Source organism: Talpa europaea, assembly GCF_964194135.1.
Source record: "Talpa europaea genome assembly, chromosome: 4".
Taxonomy (NCBI): Eukaryota; Metazoa; Chordata; class Mammalia; order Eulipotyphla; family Talpidae; genus Talpa; species Talpa europaea.
The window spans coordinates 47,970,960-47,997,043 of NC_140070.1; the positions used below are offsets into that span (position 1 = coordinate 47,970,960).

At 34.1% G+C, this 26,084-nt stretch overlaps 1 protein-coding gene across 1 annotated transcript in view; it reads right to left on the bottom strand.

The window, feature by feature from the left end:
* STAG1 (STAG1 cohesin complex component) overlaps positions 1-26,084 on the bottom strand; it is a gene marked incomplete at both ends in the record, with an annotated part of 263,904 nt that overhangs the window by 117,157 nt on the left and 120,663 nt on the right. The window contains 2 exons of the mRNA XM_084232404.1: positions 13,239-13,312; positions 18,110-18,261. Coding sequence (XP_084088530.1) covers positions 13,239-13,312; positions 18,110-18,261 — 226 coding nt within the window. The remainder of the gene's footprint in view (positions 1-13,238; positions 13,313-18,109; positions 18,262-26,084) is intronic.

Genomic DNA, 26,084 nt, shown 5'->3' on the forward strand with positions numbered 1-26,084 from the left:
TCATATTAAATATAATAAATTTTCTGCTATAGAACAATCTTCAAGATTTATGATTTAACATGAAAATTTTAGGTAAATTTAAATTCTCCAATATACAAATGACAATACTGTGTCAATTAATTAATGTAGAATTAGCTTGAATAGTAGTGATAATTAGCTAGAATTTTAGAATTATTTTAAGAGTTTTCCTCTGTTTCTCTTTTGTGAGAAAATGGTGCTAGTACTCTACATTTCATTCTCTACTCTAATAAAATCTTATTCCATCTAAGTCCCAGGATTGTTTATGAATAAAAATGTGAAAAACTTTCTCTTTCAGCCATATTACCAGTCATTTTAGTTTTAGTATGTTTTGCTTCTGGTTAATAACATTTTGTCATGAAGAGATTCCATAGCATAAAGGCTAAATGGTATAGGCTATGGAACAAGTAATCCTGACTTCAAATCATAAATGCTATTTCTAGCTCTGTGACTTCAGGTTAGTTACGTCCCTCTTTCTTAGCTTTCCTTATTTGTAAAATAGTGATAATAACTGCCTCTAGAGGTCAAAGAGTTATTGAGAATGAAATCACTTAATTCGAGTAAAAAAAACTTATCCATTCCACTATTCACAATATTCACCTTTATAAAAAATGTTCACAATTATAATCTGTTACCATCAATTTAGACATTTATTAACAATACAGTATAAATAGTAGTTTTACCACAATTGTGAAAGGATGTTCTTACACCTTTAAATAGTGAACATAAATGACTGAAGGACAGTTCTTTCCTTCCTAAGTATGAAAACAACTGACAGTTAGAGGCCAATATATGTGTATCGACTACTCAGTTATAAAATAAGTATTACCACTGAAATACCGTATATACATTTTAGATCCATCTAACTCCCCAAGTAAATGACTATACTTGATGCAAAGATGATCATTCTCATTTGCATCTTTATGCTTTAACTGTCTATGTGTTGTTTTTCATATTCTGAAACTTGATATAATATCCTGCTGATACTCTCTCAGATTGTTTTTTCCACAAATCATGTTTTGCAATTTTTACATTGTTTATATAGCTCCAACATATTAACTGACTCATGTTCAATGTTTCTTTTTATAAATTTATCACAAAGTATTTACACATTCTCTCACTGGCAGACATTAAGACTAATCCCAGGTTCTTGCTATTATTAACAAGGAAGATTCTTTTTGATGTCCTGTGCACTTGGTGTGAGTTTCCCCAGGGCTGTATTTTTCAAAGAGTACATCACTATCTACTGACACATTATGAAATAAATTTAGTGAGTGGCAACAAAAACACAGACATATTTAGGATAGGAAATAGCAAAATGCTTCACATGAAATATGGCCAAAAAAGCATGATGATGAAGGACATCATCAACTAAGTCTGTAAGACACTGTTTTCATACTCAGAGGTGAAATTACTAGGTGAGAAGGAATGTATACATTTAGCATTATTAAATATTAACTGTTTTCTCCAAAAATTAGTGCTTCATATCCTTGCAAGATACTTGTTATTATTCTACTATTAAATATAAATTTCCATCTCTATGAATAGTAGGTTCATATACTTATTTCTTCTACTGAACTGTCTAAATAAAAGCAAATGATAACAGCAATAAATAAATAAATTGCCCCTTTAAAAACTAAAATACAACCATAAGACCCGAATCATTATTTTAGTTCTCTTAGTACTACAAGTAAGCCAGTCATCACCCAGAGATACATTATACTTACTATTTGCTATATTACAATTACACCTATAAAAATCAGTCCTAACAACAACAAATAATCTTAAGGAAGCAGGCTGAGAACAAAATGAAGAGGTATGGTAATGTCTTCAGTGATTAATATGTAACTACATACATATATAACTCAATCATTCTTCCATTCATTATCACTGGTATTAATTACCATTACCACTGATACTGAGGTAGTTAATTAGCAAGAATAGAAAATACAAAGGGATAAGATTACAGTAAGGAAATTTTGTTCAAAAATCCTTTTTCATAGAACCATCTCTTTTTTGTATTATCATCGCTGTATCTATCCCTAATTTCTAATGCCTTTTTGTCCCACCTACTAGACAAGCTTGTATCCTTGGAACACAGCTCCTTTCTGCATGCACTACCAATATTTGATACAATTTATCTTCTTGGATTCCTAGTACTTATCACCTTTTGACCAGTATAATGCTTCCCACTTAATTAAAAAAATCAGACAGCTGATTCTGCTATTAGAAGTACCTAAGAGATTTATTTGGCTTCTAAATTCCATTTCATTTTGCTTGAGGATACCACCCTGCTAGATTAACCATTCACCACATGTAATTACAGTCTGTAATTACATTATATGGTCAAATTACACCTCATGTGTGGTAGTTTTAAAATACGTCGATAAATTCTTTAATATTCCCTTTAGTGAAGACAAATTCCTCTTGAGTATGAATGTACTCAACAACTTGTTCTTAACAATGTGCTCAAAATGACAAATTTTGACAAACAGACCAATAAGGTTATTGTAATTACTACTTTGTTCTTTCTCTCTTCTATGATTCTTTCTGAAGAAAATCAACTTCCATGTCTTAAGGACAATCTAGCTACTGTATAGAGAACGCCACGTTGTGTGTAACTGGTGTCTTCTGCCACAAGCCATGTGAGAAAACCTTATTAGAAGCAGATATTTCCAAATCCAATCAACCCTCTAAATAACTACAGCCTCAAGCAAAGTCGTGTTTGCAATCTGATGAGAAAAGTTAAATCAGAACGATCTAACTTGCTCCCAACTTTATAGAAACTGAGACAACAGACACTTGTTTTACATTGCCAAGTTTTGGCATAATTTATTACATGCCAAAAGATAACCAATATTATTAGTTTTCATCATCATCACCACCATAATTATTATTATTGCCTATAGTTGTCATAGCTGGTTAGTTTTTATTATCATTAAAGACTATTACCAATCTAGCCATAACCTACCTTTACTGCAGTTAATAAATGAATTGTTCCCTAGTCCGAACAGCTCCAGTACGTCAGCATTTCTATTATCTTAGGTCATCCTATATCTAAAAAGTATTATATTCTGATTACCTACATTGACTATTCTTCCAAATTCTAGTGAATTCTGAGCTCTTTCATGCTTCCTGTCATATCCTCTTATTGCCAGATAAAGCTTTCTTACCCTTTAGGACCTTATATTCCATTTAAGAAAATGAAGTACAAAATGGAAATGCAGTATATTTCCAAATATTCTCTGATTTGATTAAAACATTTTTTTAATACACAGATTTTTCTCTCATACCTACGAGTCCTCCAATCCTTGGTTGTCATATTAAATATTTTTTTACACCTTAATCTTTACTGCCAATGGCCTCACTTAGTAATGGTCAGTTTCAGGTATTTAGAAGCTTCTAAAGAAAGGATTAAAGTAGGGGACAAGGAAGTTAGCAATAAAAGAAAGATCATAAGATAGACTAATTACAGAAGCCTTAAAATGAACAACTGAAAAAGTGAGGATATACTTTACTTGAGAAATCAAAGAAGAAAAAAAGATAGAAAAGAATAATACTGGGACAATTCTTTATTGTACCTTTATTTTACAATATAAATGATTATATTCATTCCTATGAAAAAACTTACCTAATTTGCTAAACTTCAGTCAGAAGACTTCTTTGGGGTGAAATGACCCTTTAAGATCTAAAGTTTTTATTTTTGATTACTTTACTGGAAGGTGGAATTAAGAATATTTCCTGCTTATAACAAAATGAAATTGAACCCAGGTGATTTTAAATTAAATGCTTCTCACACTGTTTCCCAATAAGCAAGTACATTGAATTAGTATGACTGCAACATAAACTTTGGAGACTGATTTGTCTAACCTAGATGTTTTGATGCTTAAAATTATCTTTCATGTAAAAGGAATCTCAAGAGAGTTCTGGATTCAAAAATAATTACAGATGCCAAGAAGGCCTACTAGGGGGCCTCCCCGGTGGCGCAGCAGTTGAGCGCTGGGTTGCGAAGCTGCCCGCAGCCTCTGCAGCGCCAGTTCGATCCCCGGCTGCTCCCCGGCCACCGGAGGAGGGTCCCACATGGCGCACAGACCTCTCCTGCCGCCCTCTGCTCCCCTCAGCAGTGTACTTCGGTCCTTCTGCCTGCTCTGCTTCCCGCTCTGGCTCTGGTGAATTCTCTCACCCTCCCGCGCTTCTGACTGTACCCAGTGCTTGTATAAATAAATAAATAAATAGACGAATAAATAAATAAATCTTAAAAAAAAAAAGGAAAAAAAAAGATTTTAAAAGAAGGCCTACTATCTAAATTGTAGCACACAACAAATTTATGCCTCTGTCAGTTTTGTCACTAATATTTGACTTTAAAAAATTACATTTCCCAAAACAGAATTAAAAAAAAAAAAAAAAAGCCTAAGGGAGGAAAAAAAAAAGTTGAAGGAGTCACTGAGAAGTAATACTGCATTAGACTACGAATAAGAACCTGAGAGTAAAGATCATAGCTTACAAAAAGGTGATTAAAATAAGTATCTTAGAAAGTGGTAAATGTTAGTAAAGGTCAGAACAGGAAACATAGATGTAAGCAAAATGATGATGGAGAGCAGAAAGGTAGAAAGGGTCAAGGAAGGTTTGTAAGCGGCAATAATGTTTTCAGTGCACATGTGAAAAGCCGAAGTTCTTCTGTTTGCTAATTAAATAAAACAAATTTTTAATTATTTCAGGATGACCAGTTATTTAAAATACATTAGAAATGTAGTAATAAAAAAACAGAAAAACTTTCATCTCATTTTTATTCTATTTGTCATTGGTGAAAAGATATAGAGAAAGGCATTGCATAATTATTTGTAAAGACATAGGCTATCTGCTACTCTGCACTACTCCCAAATATTCTATTAATGAAATTCTTGAGCAGATTAAAAACAGTATCAATGGTAAATTAATTTATTAAACACTTGTTTGGTTTCTACATTTGCCATCTGAAGCATGTATCTTTTATCAAATAATTTGTATATTAGTAAATATGTATTTTATTTAAAATAGTTATGTAGATTAAAATGTTTAACAAACACAAAAAAAACTTACTACTAGAGAAATATATAAGAAAAGATCTGAAAGTAGAACCAGTAAAATAATCAAAGAATTAAATAAACCATATAAAAAGAACTAAATGAGAACCTGGCAACAAAGACATAACCAACAATGTATCATGATAAGGAAATAGAAACTTAAAAAAATACAATTAACTAAAAAGTAAAATTTTAATAATCTGAAATTCATATGATCTTAGCAGTATATTTGAACTGACTGAAGAAACAGTTAACCTAAAGTTACATAAATAGATATTATTGAAAAGATATTAAAAAAGAAAAAACCAACCCTGAAGAAAACCAGAGAGCTTCAGAAGCCTATGGAACAATATCATGTATATTAGCACATGAAAGAGAGAAATGGGGGAAAAGTATTTGAAGAGTCAATGATTAAAAGTTCTTGATATCTGATGAAAAGCAGTAATATATAGGTTTCAAGAAGGTCAACAAAAACTTAGGATAAACATAAAGAGGTGGACAACAAGACACATAATAAATTGTAGAAAGCTAAAAAAAAAAAAAAAGGGAAAAAATAAAAACCCATAATGTGTAAGGGAATGACAATGTGTTTCATAGAGTAAAGGAAGGGGGCCAGAAATTTAACAGAAGAGCAATTACAAAAAGAATATACATACTTCTTTAGTGCTCTTAATTTTATTAAAATATGATTTTAAAAAAATAAATAAAACTAGTAAGATGTTTATATACTAATAATGGTTAACATGGTATTGTTGGGTTAATAACAAGTATAGAGTTGGTATTTGTGTAAAGAACTAGACATAAGACCTGAAACCATAAAATACATAGAAGGAAATATAGGCGAAACACTACATGATATGCACATCAAAGACATCTTTACAGACACATCAACCAAAGTAGTGATAGTGAAGCAAAGATAAACAGATGGGACTACATCAAATTAAAGAGCTTGTGCACAGCAAAAGAGACAATAACCAAAACAAAGAGAAACCCCACCGACTAGGAGAACATTTTTGCACACAACACTAATGATAAAGGACTGATCACAAAAATCTACAAAGAGCTGATGAGACTCAACAACAACAAAGAAAATAATCCTGTCAAAAAATGGGCAGAAGAGCTAAAAAGAAACTTCTCTGAAGAGGAAATGCAAATGGCCAACAGGCATATGAAAAAATGTTCAACATCACTTGTCATCAGGGAAATGCAAATCAAAACTACAATGAGATACTAGGTGACACCAGTGAGAATGGCACATATTAAAGAAACTAGCAACAACAAATGTTGGCGAGGGTGTGGAGAAAAAGGAACTCTCCTGCACTGCTGGTGGGAGTGCAAATTGGTCCAACCACTATGGAGAGCTGTGTGGAGATTTCTGGACCTACTAAACATAGAGCTTCCATAGGATCCAGCAATTCCACTCCTAGGTATTTACCCAAAGGACACAGAAACATCAATTCCAAAGAACACCTGCACCCCTATGTTTATAGCAGCACTGTTTACAATAGCTAAGCTTTGGAAACAACCCAAATGCCCAAAAATAGATGACTGGATCAAGAAGATGTGGTCCATATACACCGTGGAATATTACTCAGCACTCAAAAAAGATAAACACATGCAATATGCAGCAACATGGATGGCGCTGGAAGGGATCGTGCACAGCGAAATAAGCCACAAAGAAAAAGAAAAATACCAAATGGTCTCACTCATAGCAGGAATCTAGAAAACTTAAGTAATAGACCAGGAAAAAGAATAACTATAAGAAGTAAAAATCAAAATCAACAAACAACTATGAACCAGAGACACTCTATGGGGGGTGGGGGTCGGGGAAAGGAGAAATTGGGGTCAAAATAAGGGGGTTGCAATTGTATGGGGAATATAAAAACAAAATTACAATAAAAAAATAACAAATATAGACAGAATATATATGACAAAAACAGCTGTTTTTAATAAAATTGTTATGTTAATAGGATGTAGTTTCTGTTAGCTTCTGCCTCACTCTGTAATCCCTAGAGCAACCATAAAGAAATTAACAGTGTTAAACTGGGTAAAACACAACGCAATTGAAGACTTTTTAAGAGACATGCATGATATCAAGAGACATAAATAAGTTGAAAGTGAAAGGATGACAAAAAATATATGTCATGGAAAATGTACCATAAAGACGTTAGAGAGGTATATTATCACACAAAAAGACTTTAATTAAAAAAAAAAATACAGGAATGGGATATTTCATAGTGATAGAAAGGATAGGAAGATTTAAAAAATAGCAGCACATATTTTTTTTACATGCACATGGAATTTTTTTTTAAAAATCCAATTGCTTGAGAAAAAAATACAAGTCCCACAGAATTTAAAATTATGGAAATTCCTCAAATTATGTTGACTAATTGCAACAAGGTTAGAACAACATAGATTTTTTTTGAAAACATCCAAATATTTCAAAATTAAACAAAAGACTCAATAACCCACGAGTCAAAGAAGAAATCACAGGCAAATGTAAGCAAACATTTTGTACTAAATGAAAACAAAAATTCAGGGGAGGGGTTGAGGGAGGAAGTAAGCCAACGAAACCAAAAGGTTTTTCTTCAAGATACTCAATAAAACTGATAAATCTTTACTAGAGTGATTTAAGACAAAGAAAAGACAGAAATTACAAAATCAAGATGAATAAGGAGGCATCACTACCAATCCTACAAAAATGAAAAAGTTTATAAGGAAATATCATAAATAGCATTATGCCAGCAAATTTGCAATATACATGAAATGAACATGTCTCCTAAAAGACACAAGTTACCATAATGAATCAATAAGAAGTAAAATTTAGGGTAAACAAACTGAATTAGTAATTCAAAATTGTCACACAAAGAAAACACAGGCATAAAGAATTTCCCTGATTAAATTCTATCAAATGACTTTGGTCAACAGCAGACTACTTATATAGCATTGGTCCCTATATATAATTGGGTGTATATGATACCATCTGTATTTGTGTAAGTATTTGCACAATAAGATACATTTCTCAAAACAAGTCTCCCATCATTAAGCAATGCATGACTGTATATACAGAACAAAGTTTCACAACTCTTTCAAAACTTGAGTAAGAGGGAACACTTTTCCAGTGTATTCTATAAAATTAATAATATATCTTTGGAAAGTAAACACAAAAATTCTTAACAAAATATTAGTAGACTTAATCCAGAAACATATCAAAATGATTATACAGACTGACCATGTGTAACTTTTCCCAGAATGCAAGACTGATCTAGTAACTGAAAATCAGTTAAGTACTAATATATAGTATCTATATTATCACCTCAATTAAAATAGAATTTGTTTAATCAACCAAAATAACAACATCCAACCAATTAGGCTCGAAGGGAATTTTCCTTCTTTTACTAGAGATTATCAACATAAAAGTTACAGCAAACATCATACTTAATCTGAAAGACAGACTGCCTTCTCCTAAAGATAAAGAACAAAGGCAAAGCTGTCCTCTCTTACCACATTTACTATTGTACTGGAGGTTCTGGCCAGTATACTAAAACATAAAAAGAAGCTAAAGACATAGAAAGTAAAAACTAAAACTGTATTTACAGATGACAGGATTCGCTATATAGAAAATTCTAAGGAATCAATTTTATAAACATACAAAAGTCTCTAAAACTACACAATTTATGAAAGTATTTTATAATTTTGCCAGAATTTAAAGTATGTATTTTTTAATTGTACTTTTATATATTAAACAAAGGGAAAGCCTAGGACAGAAATTAAGAAAACAATTTCATTTTACAACAGCATAAAAATGAAAAGAAATTTAACAAAAGTTGTATAAGACTTGTATACTAAAATCATAAAAGCCGCTAAAAGAAATTAAAGACTAAATAAGTCAATATAATTTATAATGATTAGAAGGATCCAATATTTATGTTAAGAGGACAATTGTTTCCAAATTATTTCAGATTCATTGTATTTCCCATCAAAATTGGAGAAGCTTGTGTTAAAAATTGACAAGCTGAGATCAAAATTTATAAAGAAACTCAACAGTCACAACTGTGAAAAAGAACATAATAGGGAGAACGTAATGAATACTACCTACTTTTTAAAACTTACACTAAAAGACAAATACTGTATGTTCTCACTTATTTGTGGAAATGAGTAAAAGTCAAACTCATAGAAACAGAATAAAATTGGTGGCTTCCAGAGGTAAAAGGGTTGGGGAAATGGGAAATGTTGGTCAAAGAGTAGAAACAGTGAGTTATAAGATGACTAAGTTCTAGGGATCTAATGTACAGCTTGATGACTACAGTTGATGACTGTTATCACATGCTTGAAAGTTACTTAGAGTATATCTTAAATAACACTATGCACAAAAAACAGGTAATTACTATTATGGTAATGGGGGTGTTGATTAACCAACTAAACCTACTTTGACACATCATAATATAAATGTGTATCATATTATCACATGGTATCCTTTAAACTTATCAAAAACTCAAAACTTATTTAAAAATACTTTATAGCTACTATAATCAAATGGGTGTTTGAGTGTAATGATAGACAAACTAGAAGATTCTAAAGTAAAACTGCATTTTTGTCATTTAATTTGCAAGAAAAGAGTCATTGCAATTCAATTGCAGAAGACAATCTTTAGATAAATGGTGCTCGAACAACTGAGTACTGATATTATAAAAAGTAGACTTACATCCTCATATCCTAACTTTTAAAATGACTCGTATACCTTCACTGGAATGATTAAACTTCAAGAATAAGACAGAAATTTTGGGTTAAGTAAACTATTCTGAGATATGACATAGAAAGTATTACCATACAGGAAAAAGTGATAAATGACATAACTCAAATTGAAAATTGCTGCTCTTCAAAAGGCATTATTAAGAAAATGAAAAGAAAGCTACAGGCTGGGAAAGTAATAACTGCAAGCCATTTGTGTGATAATGGATTGGTACCAAGAGTATAAAAAGTACTCTGGCAAAATATCTGTCAACAATTGTTAGAACAAACAAAGAGATAAAAGAGAAGAGAGAAAAAACTTGAAGCCCATTATCAACCAATTTTGACCTAACTCACATGAAAATGAAAGCTTTCTTTTCCTGAATAAACAGAAAATTTATCTAGACTGGACCATATCCTGAGTCATAAACAAATCTCAATGAATTTAAAAGCAATTAAAACATTGAAATTAGGCTGACTGCCTATAAGAGAAATGTATTAGAAACCAGTAACAAAGTTATCTTCAGAGTTCTGGATATTTGCAAACTAAATGCCACCCTCTAAATAAACTAAGGTCAAAGAAACAAGTTAAAAATGAAATTTAAAAGTATCTGAAGATATAATATATGCAAATTTAGGAGACAGAGCTAAGAGACAACATTATAAGAGTAATTACTATACGAGTAAATAAAGGCTTCAAATCAATGACCTCAGTTTCCATTTGAGAAACTGAGGAGCAGAAGTGAAACCCACAGAATGCAGAACAAATGAAATGATAAAAGAGCAGAATTCAGTGAAAGCAAAAAGCAAGAGTAGTTCAATGTAACCAAAAACTCATTTTTATTTTTTAAATATTTAAAGAATAGGTTTATTAGGAAAGGGTCAGAAGAATAAAGGATGCTTGTATAGATATAAGCGAGCAGGAAGAGTTGCTCCAAAGGGACTGGTTTGCCAAGAGAGGCCTGCATGGTTGCAGGTGGGCGGCCTTGAGGAGAGCTGCCTCCGCTGAGGGAGGTCAGTGAACATAAGTCCTGGCATGATAGAGGTCACAGGCAGGCAGGGAGGCTGCTGCCCTGCTGAGGAGAGAGTTGGTAAAAGGAAGCACCTGAATAGTCACAGGTGGGCAGTGGGACTTCTGCTCATTTTTTAAGAAAAATCAATACACTCAAGACAGACAAATGTGTTAAAATGCCAATATTTTGAATAACTTTACACTTATTGCTGATACTTGAACAACTTAGATGAATATATCATTTTCTTGGGAGCTTCTTGTTGCCTAAGAAATTTAATATAAAATCAAATACATCCTTACAAGGAAAACTCAAGGCCCTAATGGTATAATTAGCATCTGAAGAACCATACCAATTCTATTAAAACTCCTCCAGAAAATTAAAGAAGGCAGAATATACTGCAACTCATTCTATCAGCATTACTCTGGTACCAAAAGCAGTCAGTCAATGAAATAAAGTAAAAAAAAAAAAAAAAATCACATATCCCACTTGCAAAAGATGAAAAATTCTAAAGAAAATTTCAGTAGATTATAGTCAACAATATATAAAAATAATAAAATGCCATGACTTTGTGAGTGAAATTCTCATTCCAGGAATTTCAAATTAACATTTTAAAGTCAACCTATTTAATTCACCACAATAACATTTTTAAAAGAAAAAAATGCATAATCTCAAAAGCTGTAGAAAAACATTTTAAAAATTCAACAACATCTATTTCCATTCCTTAGTTTTCCTTTGAAAACTAAGAAAATAAGTAAAGGAAACTTTATCAACCTGACAAAGGGTATGTGTCGAGATATTTACAGTAAACAGTCTTGATAAAAGACCCTAATATTGCTTAGCAAAGAAGCCAGACTAAAATAACAATAATAAAAATCAGGGGTATGTACTATATGATTTGATTCTGTAAAATTCTAGTAAACAATCAGTTAGCAGATTAATGACTGTTAGAAGATGGGAGTGGGTGAAAGTAATGAGCAATTACAAAGTAGAATGTGAAAACTTTTGAGCATGATGGATATATTCATTATCTTGATTGTGGTGTTTTTATAAGCATATAAGATGTCAAGAATCAAATTATGTATTTCTATGTGCAATTCATTTTACACTAATTATACTCCTTATACCTCTATATCTGCAATTAAAAAAGACTGCATAGCAGATATAGTAAGCCAAATTTATCAATAATTCATTGTATGTGTTGTTTATGCAAGAAAGATGTGAAACCCAATTAGAAACCTCATACTTAAAGTAAAGGCCTTGACCCTATTTCAATAGATATTTTTATAGTTTGAATAAAACCACAATATTTACATTAAAATATTAAAGATGTATTTTTTATTTTAAAAAATGATTCTAAACATACTATATCATACCTAGTAAACAGAAAGAAACAAGTGTTATGTATATGATTGATCAATTCTTTGGGAATATGGTCTTTAATAATCTAGTTAGTATTTTAAAACGTCACAGGTTTCATGGATAGACAAACAATATGCAAGAAGCATGACAAAAATATTTTGCTTCTACTTTTGAGTATAATTGATACAGAGGTCTTCTATCAATCTGCAGAGGTGCCCCCTTCAGTCTACTCTTCTCATATCCTCAAAGAGATATTTCTAAAAGGTGTTTTGTTACATTTGTGTAGGGTAAGTAAAGTATTAGGCTTTTCTGCTCTCCCGCCATTAGGATAGATGACGGAACCCTGTGGTCCCGAATGCATGCCTGATGGCCAGCACCTGCAGTAGGGTGTGGGCATAAGTAGATGGGATTCACCTGGGCTAAGAAGGGGCCTATAAGGGCGGCATCACAGAGACGCCAGCAGAAGCAGAATGAATGGAAGAGCAGAGAGCAGAACCACAGGAGAAGCAGAGAGAATGCCGGAGAGCCCAGAAAGAGTGAAGACTTGCTGGGGTATGTGAGGCCTGCCAGTCTCCCGGCCCCTCAGCACCCCTGCCTGCTGTGTACCTGATATATCCCAATAAAAGCCGGCAAAAGCCACTGAGGGCTCCAGGATTCCTCCTTCACTCGTCTGCTGGCATCATAGAAAACCTGCACTGTGCCCATTCCTGCCCGCTACACAGAACAAGATGAGGACCACAGTGCAAAATGTAGGGTATTTAATTTTTTTCAAATATACGGCAAGCACATTTTCTTAAAGTTACATTAACTTAATGCTATCATTAATATTCCATTATTACACATCCAAGTATACAGAATTCCTCTGATGGAGTATGTTATGAATTTCTAAGAAAGTGGGAATGGTAGTTTCCTCTACATTTACTTTGCTTTTATAGCCAAAACTGTTTTCCAGAAAACAAAACAATCTTTTATATCTTTATAATTACCTATAACTACAAAAAAGCAACACATGATTTAAGTTAAAAATCTTCCACATGATTTTAAAATCTCTTACCGGTATCTATGAACAAATATACCCTTAAAAATAGAGTTCATCATATTTTCAATTTCATCCTGATTTTCTTGTAGCTGAAAAGAAAAAAGACAAATCCATCACCATACATAAATAACAAAAGCTTTTTTCCTGTGACAAGAACTTCAAAGATCTACACTCTCAAGAACTTTCAAATATGCAATACAGCATTTTAAACTAGTTATGCTGTACATTATTACTTATTTTAGTTCTCGTCCTGTCCCCCTTCTACTCCCCACCCTTCCAGCAAAAAAAAAAAAAAAAAAAAAAAAAATGTTCTCTGTATCTGAGCTGGTTTTTTTTGTTTTGTATTTGTTTTAAGATTCCACATATAAGCAAGATTATAAGCATTTCTTTCTCTGACTTATTTCACTTAGCATAATGCCTTTGTGATTTATAAAAAATAAGTATTTGTCATCCAGATGACCAAAATACATTTTTCATATAAATTACACTCCATCCACAGTTCCTGGCTCACAGATTCCAAAAGTTTATAATTCCCAAGTGTTAAAGAGTGTTAAGTGTCACTTGTTATGTTAATGAAGGTGACTTTTGAGAAACATCTGAGGATGGAGACTTGTTGCCTGGGAAACCAACATGAACAGAGGGTACCTCAGAATCCTAATCTCTGGGAAGGGGAAAAATGTTTTAGAGGTTGAATTCAATGGCCAGTGTCCAATGGGTTCATTAATCATGCCAATGTAATGAAGCCTACATTGAGACCCAAAAGGAGGGGCTTCATAGAGTTTCTGGGTTGGTTAACCTGTGGAGATTTAAGGGGCACACTCTTGGAGAGGGCATGGAAGCTTTATGCCTTTTCCCCATACCTTGCCCTATGCATCTCTTCTATCTGACTGTTCCTCAATAATATCCTTTTGAAAAACTAGTGATCTAGTCACTAAGTGGGTTTTTGAGTTGTGTGCCATCCTAGCAAATTAAATGAACCCCAGGAGGGGGTCCTAGGACACTGATTAACTGCCTCTTGGCCAAAAGCAGTTAACAATCTGGGCTTGGGACTGGCACCTGAAGTTTGAGAAGGGGATCATGGAAACCTTTAATCTGTAATGGTTGGTCAGAGCATAAGTCATCACCAGCGCTCGTGACTGGTCTAAAGTAAAGAGTGGTCTTGGCAGACTGACCTAAACTTTCGGTATATGACAGGGGCGGATGGTATCAAAATTGGGCTGATGTTTTGAACAACTTGTTGATGTCCAAGAATTGGTTGTTGGTGTGAGGAAGTCCCCATACAATGGCCGAAACTGAAGTGTGATACCTCCAACCTTGTTCTTTCTCAAGTCTGTTTTAGATCAAATTGGTTTTAATTTCTGGTTATTCTCATTCTGGGTAATTATCTCACCTTTTTCCATTTTCTCACTTTCTGAGTAACAGATGTGTGAAATTATTTACACCCCACCTCCCATACTAATCAATGACCAAAGAGGAGGAAGGTTGTGGTTAAATGTGATCATATTCCTATATACAAAATACATTCTGCTCCCAGGATAGACCTCTTACAAACCATATCCTCAGCTTGGTTTTGCCATTTTTGGAACCAATCATCCTTGATTATTATATTTACCATTGTACAAGAAACATCCTATTATACCTAGTTTCCAGACTCTATTCTACATCTGATTAGCTTATAAAAGACTGTAAACCAAGTTTCCAAAATTGTAGGATTAAAAGAAGACAGCAAAGGTCATAGCCACTAGAGGTGGAATATAACACAAATTGAATACTACAGCAAAAATATAAATTTTAGGCAACAATACTAGTTAGAGTTAAAATTTGAGTTCATTCACTGCTCAGAAGGGAACTGATATAGTCACATTCAAAGGTGATTTTTTTTTTTATTATAACTTTTCTTGTAGTAATACTCAGTGAAATGTTTGCTTTTTCCACACACATGAATGTAACAATAAAATTCTTTTGCTATATGCTTTGCTTTAGGTTTAACTGAAGTAAATATACCAATAATTTTATATTAAATCATTTTATATTAAATAATTATATTAAATAATTTTATATTAATAATTGCTGCATTAATTACATAAAAAATTACTTTAGGGCCTCCCCTCCCTGGTGGCGGAAGGGGTTGTCTCAGCACTATCAAGCTATCGCCACACACTGCAGCACACCCAGCAAGGGAGCTACCCACATGGCGCAGCAGATCTCTCCTCTCTTGCCCACTGCTCCCCTCAGCAGTGTATTTCAGTCAATCCACCTGTTTGACTCCCTACTCTGTCTCTGGTGAATCCTCTCACACACTCTGGCCGGCACCTCTGGCCTATACCCCAGCTCTTGCAAGCATAAATAATTTATAAAAATTTTAAAACAATTTCTTTTTAAGAGGCATTGTGTGCTTAACATTACTTACTTGATTGCGAAGCTCCAAAATTTACCTCCACAATATTTCAAGAATGGTTATGTATCATGAGTTGACCTATATTCCTCAAAAATTCACATGCTAAAAGTCCTAACTCCTTCAAAAAACTTTCTTTGTCAAAACACAAGATAGCAAAATCTACTTGTTTATAAATTAGCTTTTCCCACCAAGTAATATATATTTTTCTTATTCTGGTGAATATTTTATCAAACACTTGGAAAAAGACAGAAGGCAAGTTTATCAACTGTGCAAATAAAGGTTCAAGGATAATATAGTAATATGTGAGATTACAAATTCAAGCTTCAAAGAGAACTAACAGATACTGATGAGCCAAATATAGTATCCTAAAATGTAATGGAAAAATTGTGAAATCTTTTAAAAATATTTTTATGTTTAAAAACACTTTATTGGGCCTCCCCAGTGGCGTAGCGGTTGAGCGCTGGGTTGTGAAGCTGCCCGCAGCCTGTGCGGCACCGGTTCGATCCCCGGCTGCTCCCTGGCCACCAGAGGAGGGTCCTGCATGGCACACAGACCTCCTCTGCTGGCCACTGCTCCCCTCAGCAGTGTACTTCGGTCCTTCTGCCTGCTCTGCTCCCCGCTCTGGCTCTGGTGAATTCTCTCACCCTCCCGCGCTTCTGACTGTACCCAGTGCTTGTATAAATAAATAAATAAATCTTCATTTAAAAAAAAAAAAATAAAAACACTTTATTTGGCTATAGGGTGGTGGTAGATGTAATTAATCAAGATGGGGTCATACCAGAGATTAGAGTGGATGCCCAACTCATTATGACTGGGGTCTTCATAAAAAGTAAAAATTTAGAGAGAACTACATAAGGAGAAAGTCATGTGACAATGGGTATCTTCAACTCTTAGCCCATGGAACTACCAACAAAAAATTCTATTCTCTTAGACTCTGAAAAATATGGTGTTTAATAGAGGGAAAAGTGATTGGGGGAAACAGATAGAGAGGGTCAATATTATAGTGTGATGGTACTACAACTTTGGATGAGTAAAGCATATATATGAAAGACATAAACTGAGGTGTTACGCTATACTTCCCAAATTATACAGTTTTGTCAGCAAATGGTAAATCAATGAAATTTGATTGTAAACATCCTATTCTTTAGTGAGTCAGTTTATGATAATTGTTACAGCAGCCCTCGCACAAAATTATTAACTATATAAGATAGGAAATAGTCAATAATTAGACTATTTGTATTATTATAAATATTATATATTATATAATATATAAATATATTATTATATTTATATTATATTATTATATAGTCTAATTATAATTAGACTAATTATAATTAGCTGCTTGTTGGCTCTTATAATTGACTATTCAATTACTGCAATTTATTTGTAGGGATGTGATATTATTCTCTCTCTCTTTTTTTTTAAGATTTATTTATTTATATAAGAACCAGGGTACAGGCCAGATGTGTGGAGGGTGAGAGGATTCACCAGAGACAGAGCAGGGAACAGAACAGGCCGACTGACGAAATGCACTGCTGAGGGGAGCAGTGGGCGGGACAGGAGAGGTCTGCTCGCCATGTGGATTGCTCTGAGGCAGGCGGGGATCGAACTGGCACTGCAGAGGGTGCAGACAGCTTCACAGCTCTGCGCTCAACCGCCTGCACCACCAGGGAGGCCTGATATTATTCCCTCTTAAAGTTAAAACATACTAATACTATAGATGTAGAATTTTTTTTACTAATTGAATTAAAATGTTATCTACTAAAAATTCAGTTTAAAATCACTTCCGGGGCCTCCCTGGTGGCGCAGCGGTTGAGCGCTGGGTTGCGAAGCTGCCCGCGGCCTCTGCGGCGCCAGTTCGATCCCCAGTTGCTCCCCGGCCACTGGAGGAGGGTCCCACATGGCGCGCAGACCTCTCCTGCCGCCCGCTGCTCCCCTCAGCAGTGTACTTCGGTCCTTCTGCCTGCTCTGCTCCCCGCTCTGGCTCTGGTGAATTCTCTCACCCTCCCGCGCTTCTGACTGTACCCGGTGCATGTATAAACAAAATAAACAAACAAACAAATAAATAAATAAAATAAATAAAATCACTTCCAACACATATACTGGAACGAATATTATTCATAGGAATGCCTTATCTATGTACATTAGCCATTATGTAGTCTTTGCCTTTCTCCTACAAAAGGAGTTTTGTTGCTCCCAGTTCTGAAATTAGTATTTATTGTGCTTTCTAAGTCTATATTCTGATAATCTGAGTTACCCAACTTCCATACCACCTTCTTTCAAAGGCAGGATTGTTCTGTGATTCTCTTAGGCCACCATACATACTGATAAACACTTGCTGAATGGTTTCATCTGAAGTCTCTGAGATCCAATGAAATAGCTTAAATTTTTTTTTTAAATACACACAAATCCTTTGTTTAAAAAAACTAGCACAATATACTTATTATGTATTTATAGAAAATAGGAATCTCAGTTACCATGAACTCACCTCTTTGCGTTTCTGAAGTAGTAACTCCAACCTTTCATTGGCTCTCTTCCCAATCATTTTATTTCTCTCAGCTTCATACTGTCGCTGCGTATTATCCTGATGAATACTGAGATTTAAGGCAACATTCACCAAAGCAGTCATGAGCTTCATGGCTATAAAATAAAGGAAGAGTACAGTATTTACCTATAAATCAGAGCTTCATCCATAAGATTATATTATAATGGATACAGATGAAGAATGGAAATTGTTAATTTCTATATTTTACATTTCAGGCATAAGTTAAATTAAAAAAGAAAAATTATTTTATAGAAAAAAATAATATTAGTATGCAACATAAATTTCTCTGGTTCATTATCCTACATAGTTGGCTCACTAACATTCACCACTTAAAAACAGCCTCATCTTAAATATCAGTTGGAAGGATTTAAGTAGTGAAGTACAATTCCTCTACTCCACATTCAAATACACACACCTTAGTAAGGGCATACTATTCAAGTTTACTGAATCTTTCTGACCACCAGATCTGCATATTTAATTGCTTCCTTAACACCTTTACTTAGATGTATCAAAGGTAGCTCAGATGTTTACAAGCAATTTACAATCTTTACTCTCAGAGATGATCTTCTTCCTGCATTCCTCACTTCAGTGAATGGCATAATCTCCAATACATGAAAAACAGACTGATCCTACAAATTCATTCTGTTCATAAAAATTATTATATGAACTTCTGATTGATCTAATTTTGCCACTCATAGTGTCCACACACTTTTAAATATTTGCTTGTATATGTAAATCTTGTTAAATTTTTCAATTTTGTTTCAAGTCCTCTGAGAAACAGGTATGACACAAACCTTAAACTTTTGTCTATTCATATTTACTTTCATTATCGAAATGGTGAGAGTGTAGGAAATACAGGTAAAGGCATAAGAGAGTTTGTGCAGGTAAAACAATTTCCATTTTTTTCCTTTTAGGTCATTCATCTGCAAATAAAAATGTTCTGTTATAAAAAATGAACTTCTCAGTATATAAACTGCTCTTATATATTTATAACTAAATATGAACATGCATTTCTTTTAACACTTCACTATTTCCACATAATTATATATGTAAAAACAGTGCTGGCCAGCTCCCTGAAAAAATGATTATAAGACAAAATACCTGAAAACAAATGTATCTATATTGACTACTCAGAAATGTATTAAATATTCCTTCTTTCCTGTGAGCATTTCATCACAATAAATTGTGAAATATTCTTGTGTTTCAAAATACAAGCTAGTAATTTTACAGAGTTTTACATTTTGTCAGTAGAATACGTTATTATACTATGAAAGTTAAAAGTACTTCTGAAATTAACCCGTTTAAAAAGAAAAGAACAGATCAAGGACAGGAGGGACTGGGGGTATTCAAACTGTTCATGTCAGGGATAAATAGAATCTGATAAAAGAGCTTGTCTTGAGCATACAAAATCACACCCAATGGAGCTTAATTCAGTTTAAAGTTTCATTAGCTCTCTAAAACAAAATGACTTGAAGATCAAGCAGTTGGAAAAGCATCAAAATTAACAACTCTGGCTGGAATTCACCAATGGAAAATGAGGGTCACATTTTCTTGAATTTAATGGCTTTTACTTTCAGTTATATATCTCCTTTGACTCTACACTGCAAAAACCAACTGTCCTTGTGTAATGACTCACCTCCCACCCTAGATATATAAACAATAAAATAATTAGCACACCACAGCAAAGAAAAAAATGCAAAAAGATCAATGTATTTTCAGAAAAGTATCAGATATAACAACATTTACTGAAATGGTTATGAATCTGTAAAATTTAAACTTCACTGAAAAATTCATTTCATATACTGACATGTATGCAAATAAACAGGTAACTGTTGATCTAAATTTAATGACATAGATAGACCATGGTAATTGTGATGTCTTACTGAGTCTACTGCAAAAAGAATCATTCCTGCACAGAGTGAACATTCATTAAATTTTACTGGTATTGGTAACAGAATCATTTATAAATAGTAATTCTACAGGAATTCAATCTGGATTCTGTGACATGGGCTTTGAAGTGATTACTCCCAGTCTACCACAGAGATTGTACTCAAAGAAAAAAAATAAGTTAAATGTAAGAGAAAATACACGTTACAGGTTTGAGGAGAAGGTATGAAGTAATCTTATAAGAAAGCAGGACTATATAGAGAGTAGACTACTATAACAGAATTATAAGGCAGCATTAAAAGTCCATTTGAAGGAAACAAAGTCCAGCTATTATGATTATATTTTTTTAATTTAGTTACTTTCAGCTCTGGCGTAGATGGTAATATCAGGTTTTCCTAGGAGATATGATGGAGGGAGTGAGTGTGAAGATGTTGAGGGTATGAAGAAGGATGATTATAATCTAAGCAAGGAAAGTGGAGGAAGAAGTGAATGAATTGTGTGAAGAATACTACAAATATAGCATCAAGGGATTTAAAGTCTCAAGAGAAGAAAACACAGTATTAGAGTTGGGAACATAGGAGAAAAATATTGAAATGAAAGGAAGTGTTTATCAGACTAAGGGATGTGTGAAGATAAGTTTAGAACCTCAATCCTTTAATATCCAATGATTTGCAGTTATGTCTTTATGAACACAGAAAGTAAAAAATCACTTGTATTTAGTGATACCTAATATATCCTACACGTTTGATAACAGTAAACACTAAATTCTTAAAAGAGGCACAATAATATTCTTCCTCAGTTTTAAAAAGCTTATTTACCCACAGCCAGTGCAGACCGGGCACACAGAGGAGTGCTTCTCCGCATCGGCATTTTAGAACAGGGACCTTTCTTCAGTAAAGACTGCTTGAAACCAGCAGAAGGCTCCCAGAGGAGCCAGAGGTGAGCTGGGAAGTTCGCCCAAGATGCAGGCCAGTACCAGCAACACAGTGTCCCCACGCATACGGGAAATTAGAAAACAGGCAGCAGGGAGTAGAAAAACCACATGCAACCAAACAACTCCTCAGGAAAAAAGTACACCACAAAAAGAAACCCACCCACCTGACTGCAACGACAGTAACTTGTAAGAACTTCTGAGCCTTCCAGAAAGACAATTTAAAATTGCTGTGATTAAAAAACTGACAGAAGTCATAAAGGAAAACAATGATAAGGGAAAAATAATCAATGATCAGAAGAATGAAACTGAGCCCCTAAAGAAGGAAGTAAAAGAAATGCAGGAGATCAAAGAATTAATGGAGGCGCTAAAGAACTCTGGGAAAAGCAATGAAAGCGGAACAGATGAAATGGAAGAACGAATAAGTACTCTTGAAGACACAGAAATAAAAAGAATCAAAAGAAAAAAGGAAAGAAAAGTACGAAGGAAAAAGACGGAAGAAAGACTTCGGGAACTATCTGACTCCATGAGGAAAGGAAATATAAGAGTTCTAAGAATCCCAGGAGGAGAGGAGACAGATGTAGGAACAGAGAAAATATTCAAGGAAATAATTGAAGAGAACTTCCCAAACGTGAACAAGGAGCTGAAAATTGATTTACAAGAAGCAAGAACACCAAACTTCCACGATGAAAGGAAAAATACAGCAAGACACATAATAGTAAAGCTCCCAAGAATCCAGGACAAGGAAAAAAATAATGAAGCTGACAAGAGGGAAGAAACAGATAACATTCAAAGGGAAACCAATCAGACTGACATCAGACTTCTCTGAAGAAACACTATGGGCAAGGAGAGAGTGGAGGGACATAGTCAACAGACTCCAAGAAAACAGATGCCAACCAAGAATACTCCATCCTGCAAAGCTCTCCTTCCTCTATGAAGAAAGAATAAGGACCTTCCCAGACAAACAGAAACTCTGGAATTTCATTACGACTAAACCCCCACTCCAAAAAATACTACAAGGAGTCCTAAAGCCAGAAACTCAGGGGGATGAACAACAACAAAAGGCCAAAAAAAAAGTGTTATTAAAAGAATAAATAAATAAAATAAAAGGAAAGACAAACACAATGGCAAATAGAGATGCTAACATATCAATATTAACTCTAAATGTAAATGGACTAAACTCTTCAATAAAAAGACACAGAGTCACAGGCTGGATTAAGAAACAAAACCCAACCTTTTGCTGTCTCCAGGAAACACATTTAGCTACAAAAGATAAAAACAGACTCAAAGCTAAAGGATGGAAAACAATCCTAAAAGCAAATGGACCAAAAAAGGAAGCAGGAACAGCTAAACTTATATCAGATAAAACAGATTTCCAACTCAGAAAGATAAAAAGAGACCCCAACAGTCACTACATTATGATGAAGGGGACAATACTTCAAGAAGAAATAACACTCATTAACATATACTCACCAAACGAAGGAGCACCAAAATACATCAGACAGCTATTGTAATCTTTGAAAACAAACATCAGAGAAAACACATATGTAGTGGGAGACTTCAACACACCACTATCAACAATGGATAGATCAACGAGACAGAAAATAAGTAAAGATACTAAAGTTCAAAATAAGGATCTAGTGCGCTTGGGCTTAATAGACATCTACAGAACACTAAACCCCAAAATATCTGAGTAGACATTTATCTCAAGTGCACACGGATCATTCTCTAGGATCGATCACATACTGGGACACAAGACAAACATCAACAGATATACCAAGACTGAAATCATACCAACCATCTTTTCTGACCATGAAGGCATCAAACTAGAAATAAACCATAAAAAGAATACAAGGAATTCTCCTACCTCATGGAGATTGAAAACCACACTACTAGAAGAACACTGGGCTAACGAGAAGATCAAAGAAGAAATTAAAAAATTCTTTGAATTGAATGACAAAGAGTACACCAATTTCCTAAATGTATGGGATGCAGCAAAAGCAGTAATTAGAGGAAAATATATAGCAACAGAGGCTCACATCAAGAAACAAGAAAGAACTCAAAGAAACAACCTAATCTCGAAGCTCAAAGATCTAGAAAAAGAACAACAAAAAACCCCCAAAACCAGTAGAAGAAAAGAAATAATAAAAACCAAAGCAGAAATAAATGAAATTGAAACAAAAAACAATCCAAAAGGTCAATGAAAACAAGAGATGGTTCTTTGAAAAAATCAATAAGGTAGACAAACCCCTAGCCCAGCTCACAAAGGAAAAAAGGGAAAAAGCACAAATAAACAGGATCATAAATGAAAAGAGAAATCACAACGGACACAGAGAAATCAAAAGGATAATCAGTAACTACTATGAACAGTTATATGGAAACAAGTTCAACAAATTAGAGGAGATGGAGATATTCATACAACTCTATAATCACCCAAAGCTAGATAAAGAAGAAATAGAACACCTAAACAGACCAATTACAAGCAGCAAAATTGAAATGGTAATCAAAAACCTCTCCAAAAACAAAAGCCCAGGACCTGATGGATTTACAAATGAATTCTACCAAACATTCAGAGACGAATTAGTGCCTATCCTTCACAAACTCTTCAAAAAAATTGAGAAGGAAGGGATAATACCAAACATGTTCTCTGAAGCCAACATTACACTAATACCAAAACCGAACAAGGACAACACAAAAAAAGAAAACTATAGGCCAATCTCCCTAATGAACACTGATGCAAAAATCCTCCATAAAATTTTAGCTGTCAGAATCCAACAATGTATCCATAAGATAATTCACCACGACCAAGTAGGATTCATTCCAGGGACACAAGGATGATTCAACATCCGAAAATCAATCAACATTATCCAATACATCAACAAAAAGAAATATAAAAACCATATGATAATATCAATAGATGCTGAGAAAGCTTTCCACAAAGTGCAACACCCGTTCATGATAAAAGCCCTTGAAATTCTTGGGATACAAGGAACATACCTCAACATCATAAAGGCCATATATGACAAGCAAACAGCCAGTATCATTCTCAATGGTGAAAAGCTGAAAGCATTTCCATTAAGATCTGGAACAAGACAAGGATGTCCATTCTCACCACTGCTTTTCAATATAATACTGGAAGTCCTAGCCAGAGCAATAAGACAAGAGAAAGACATAAAAGGAATCCAAATAGGAAAAGAAGTCAAACTATCACTATTTGCAGATGATATGATAATATACATAGAGAACCCCAAAAACTCCACAGAAAAACTAATTCAACTCATCAATCAGTTCAGTAAAGTGGCAGGATACAAAATCAACATGCAAAAGTCAGTAGTCTTCCTATACACAAACAATAAATCTGAAGAAGAAATCAAAAAAACCATCCCTTTTATTATCGAAACAAAAAAAATCAAATACTTGGGAATAAATCTACAAAAGAGGTAAAGGACCTATACAAAGAAAACTATAAAACACTGTTAAAAGAAATAGAAGAAGACACAAAGAAATGGAAAGACATCCCCTGCTCACGGATTGGAAGAACAAACATTATTAAAATGGCCATCCTACCAAAAGCAATCTACAGATTCTATACTATTCCAATAAAAATTTCAATGTCATTCTTCAAAGAAATAGAACAATTATTGATGAAATTCATATGGAATCACCAAAAACCCCGAATAGTCAAAGCTCTCCTGAAAAGAAAAGAAGGGAAATGGAGGCATCACACTCCCAGACTTCAAACTATATTACAAAGCCATAATCATCAAAACTGCAAGGTATTGGACCAAGAACAAACATACAGACCAATGGAATTGAATAGAAAATCCAGAAATAAACCCACAGATTTATGGCCAACTAATCTTTGACAAAGGAGCAAAGAATATGTATTGGAGCAAAGAAAGTTTGTTCAATAAATGGTGTTGAGAAAACTGGGTCGCTACATGCAAAAGAATGAAGCTTGATCACTACCTCACACCATACACAAAAACCAACTCAAAATGGATTAAAGAACTAGACATAAGACCTGAAACCATAAAATACATAGAAGGAAATATAGGCGAAACACTACATGATATGCACATCAAAGACATCTTTACAGACACATCAACCAAAGTAGTGATAGTGAAGCAAAGATAAACAGATGGGACTACATCAAATTAAAGAGCTTGTGCACAGCAAAAGAGACAATAACCAAAACAAAGAGAAACCCCACCGACTGGAAGAACATTTTTGCACACAACACTAATGATAAAGGACTGATCACAAAAATCTACAAAGAGCTGATGAGACTCAACAACAAAGAAAATAATCCTGTCAAAAAATGGGCAGAAGAGCTAAAAAGAAACTTCTTTGAAGAGGAAATGCAAATGGCCAACAGGCATATGAAAAAATGTTCAACATCACTTGTCATCAGGGAAATGCAAATCAAAACTACAATGAGATACTAGGTGACACCAGTGAGAATGGCACATATTAAAAAAACTAGCAACAACAAATGTTGGCGAGGTTGTGGAGAAAAAGGAACTCTCCTGCACTGCTGGTGGGAGTGCAAATTGGTCCAACCACTATGGAGAGCTGTGTGGAGATTTCTGGACCTACTAAACATAGAGCTTCCATATGATCCAGCAATTCCACTCCTAGGTATTTACCCAAAGGACACAGAAACATCAATTCCAAAAAGCACCTGCACCCCTATGTTTATAGCAGCACTGTTTACAATAGCTAAGCTTTGGAAACAACCCAAATGCCCAAAAATAGATGACTGGATCAAGAAGATGTGGTCCATATACACCATGGAATACTACTCAGCATTCAAAAAAGATAAACACATGCGATTTGCAGCAACATGGATGGCGCTGGAAGGGATCATGCTCAGCAAAATAAGCCAGAAAGAAAAAGAAAAATACCGGATGGTCTCACTCATAGTAGGAATCTAGAAAACGTAAGTAAGGGACCAGGAAAAAGAATAGCTATAAGAAATTAAAAATCAAAATCAACAAACAACTATGAACCAGGGACACTGTATAGGGGGTGGGTGTGGGGAGGGGAAGGATTGGGGTCAAAATAAGGGGGTTGCAATTGTATGGGGAATATAAAAAT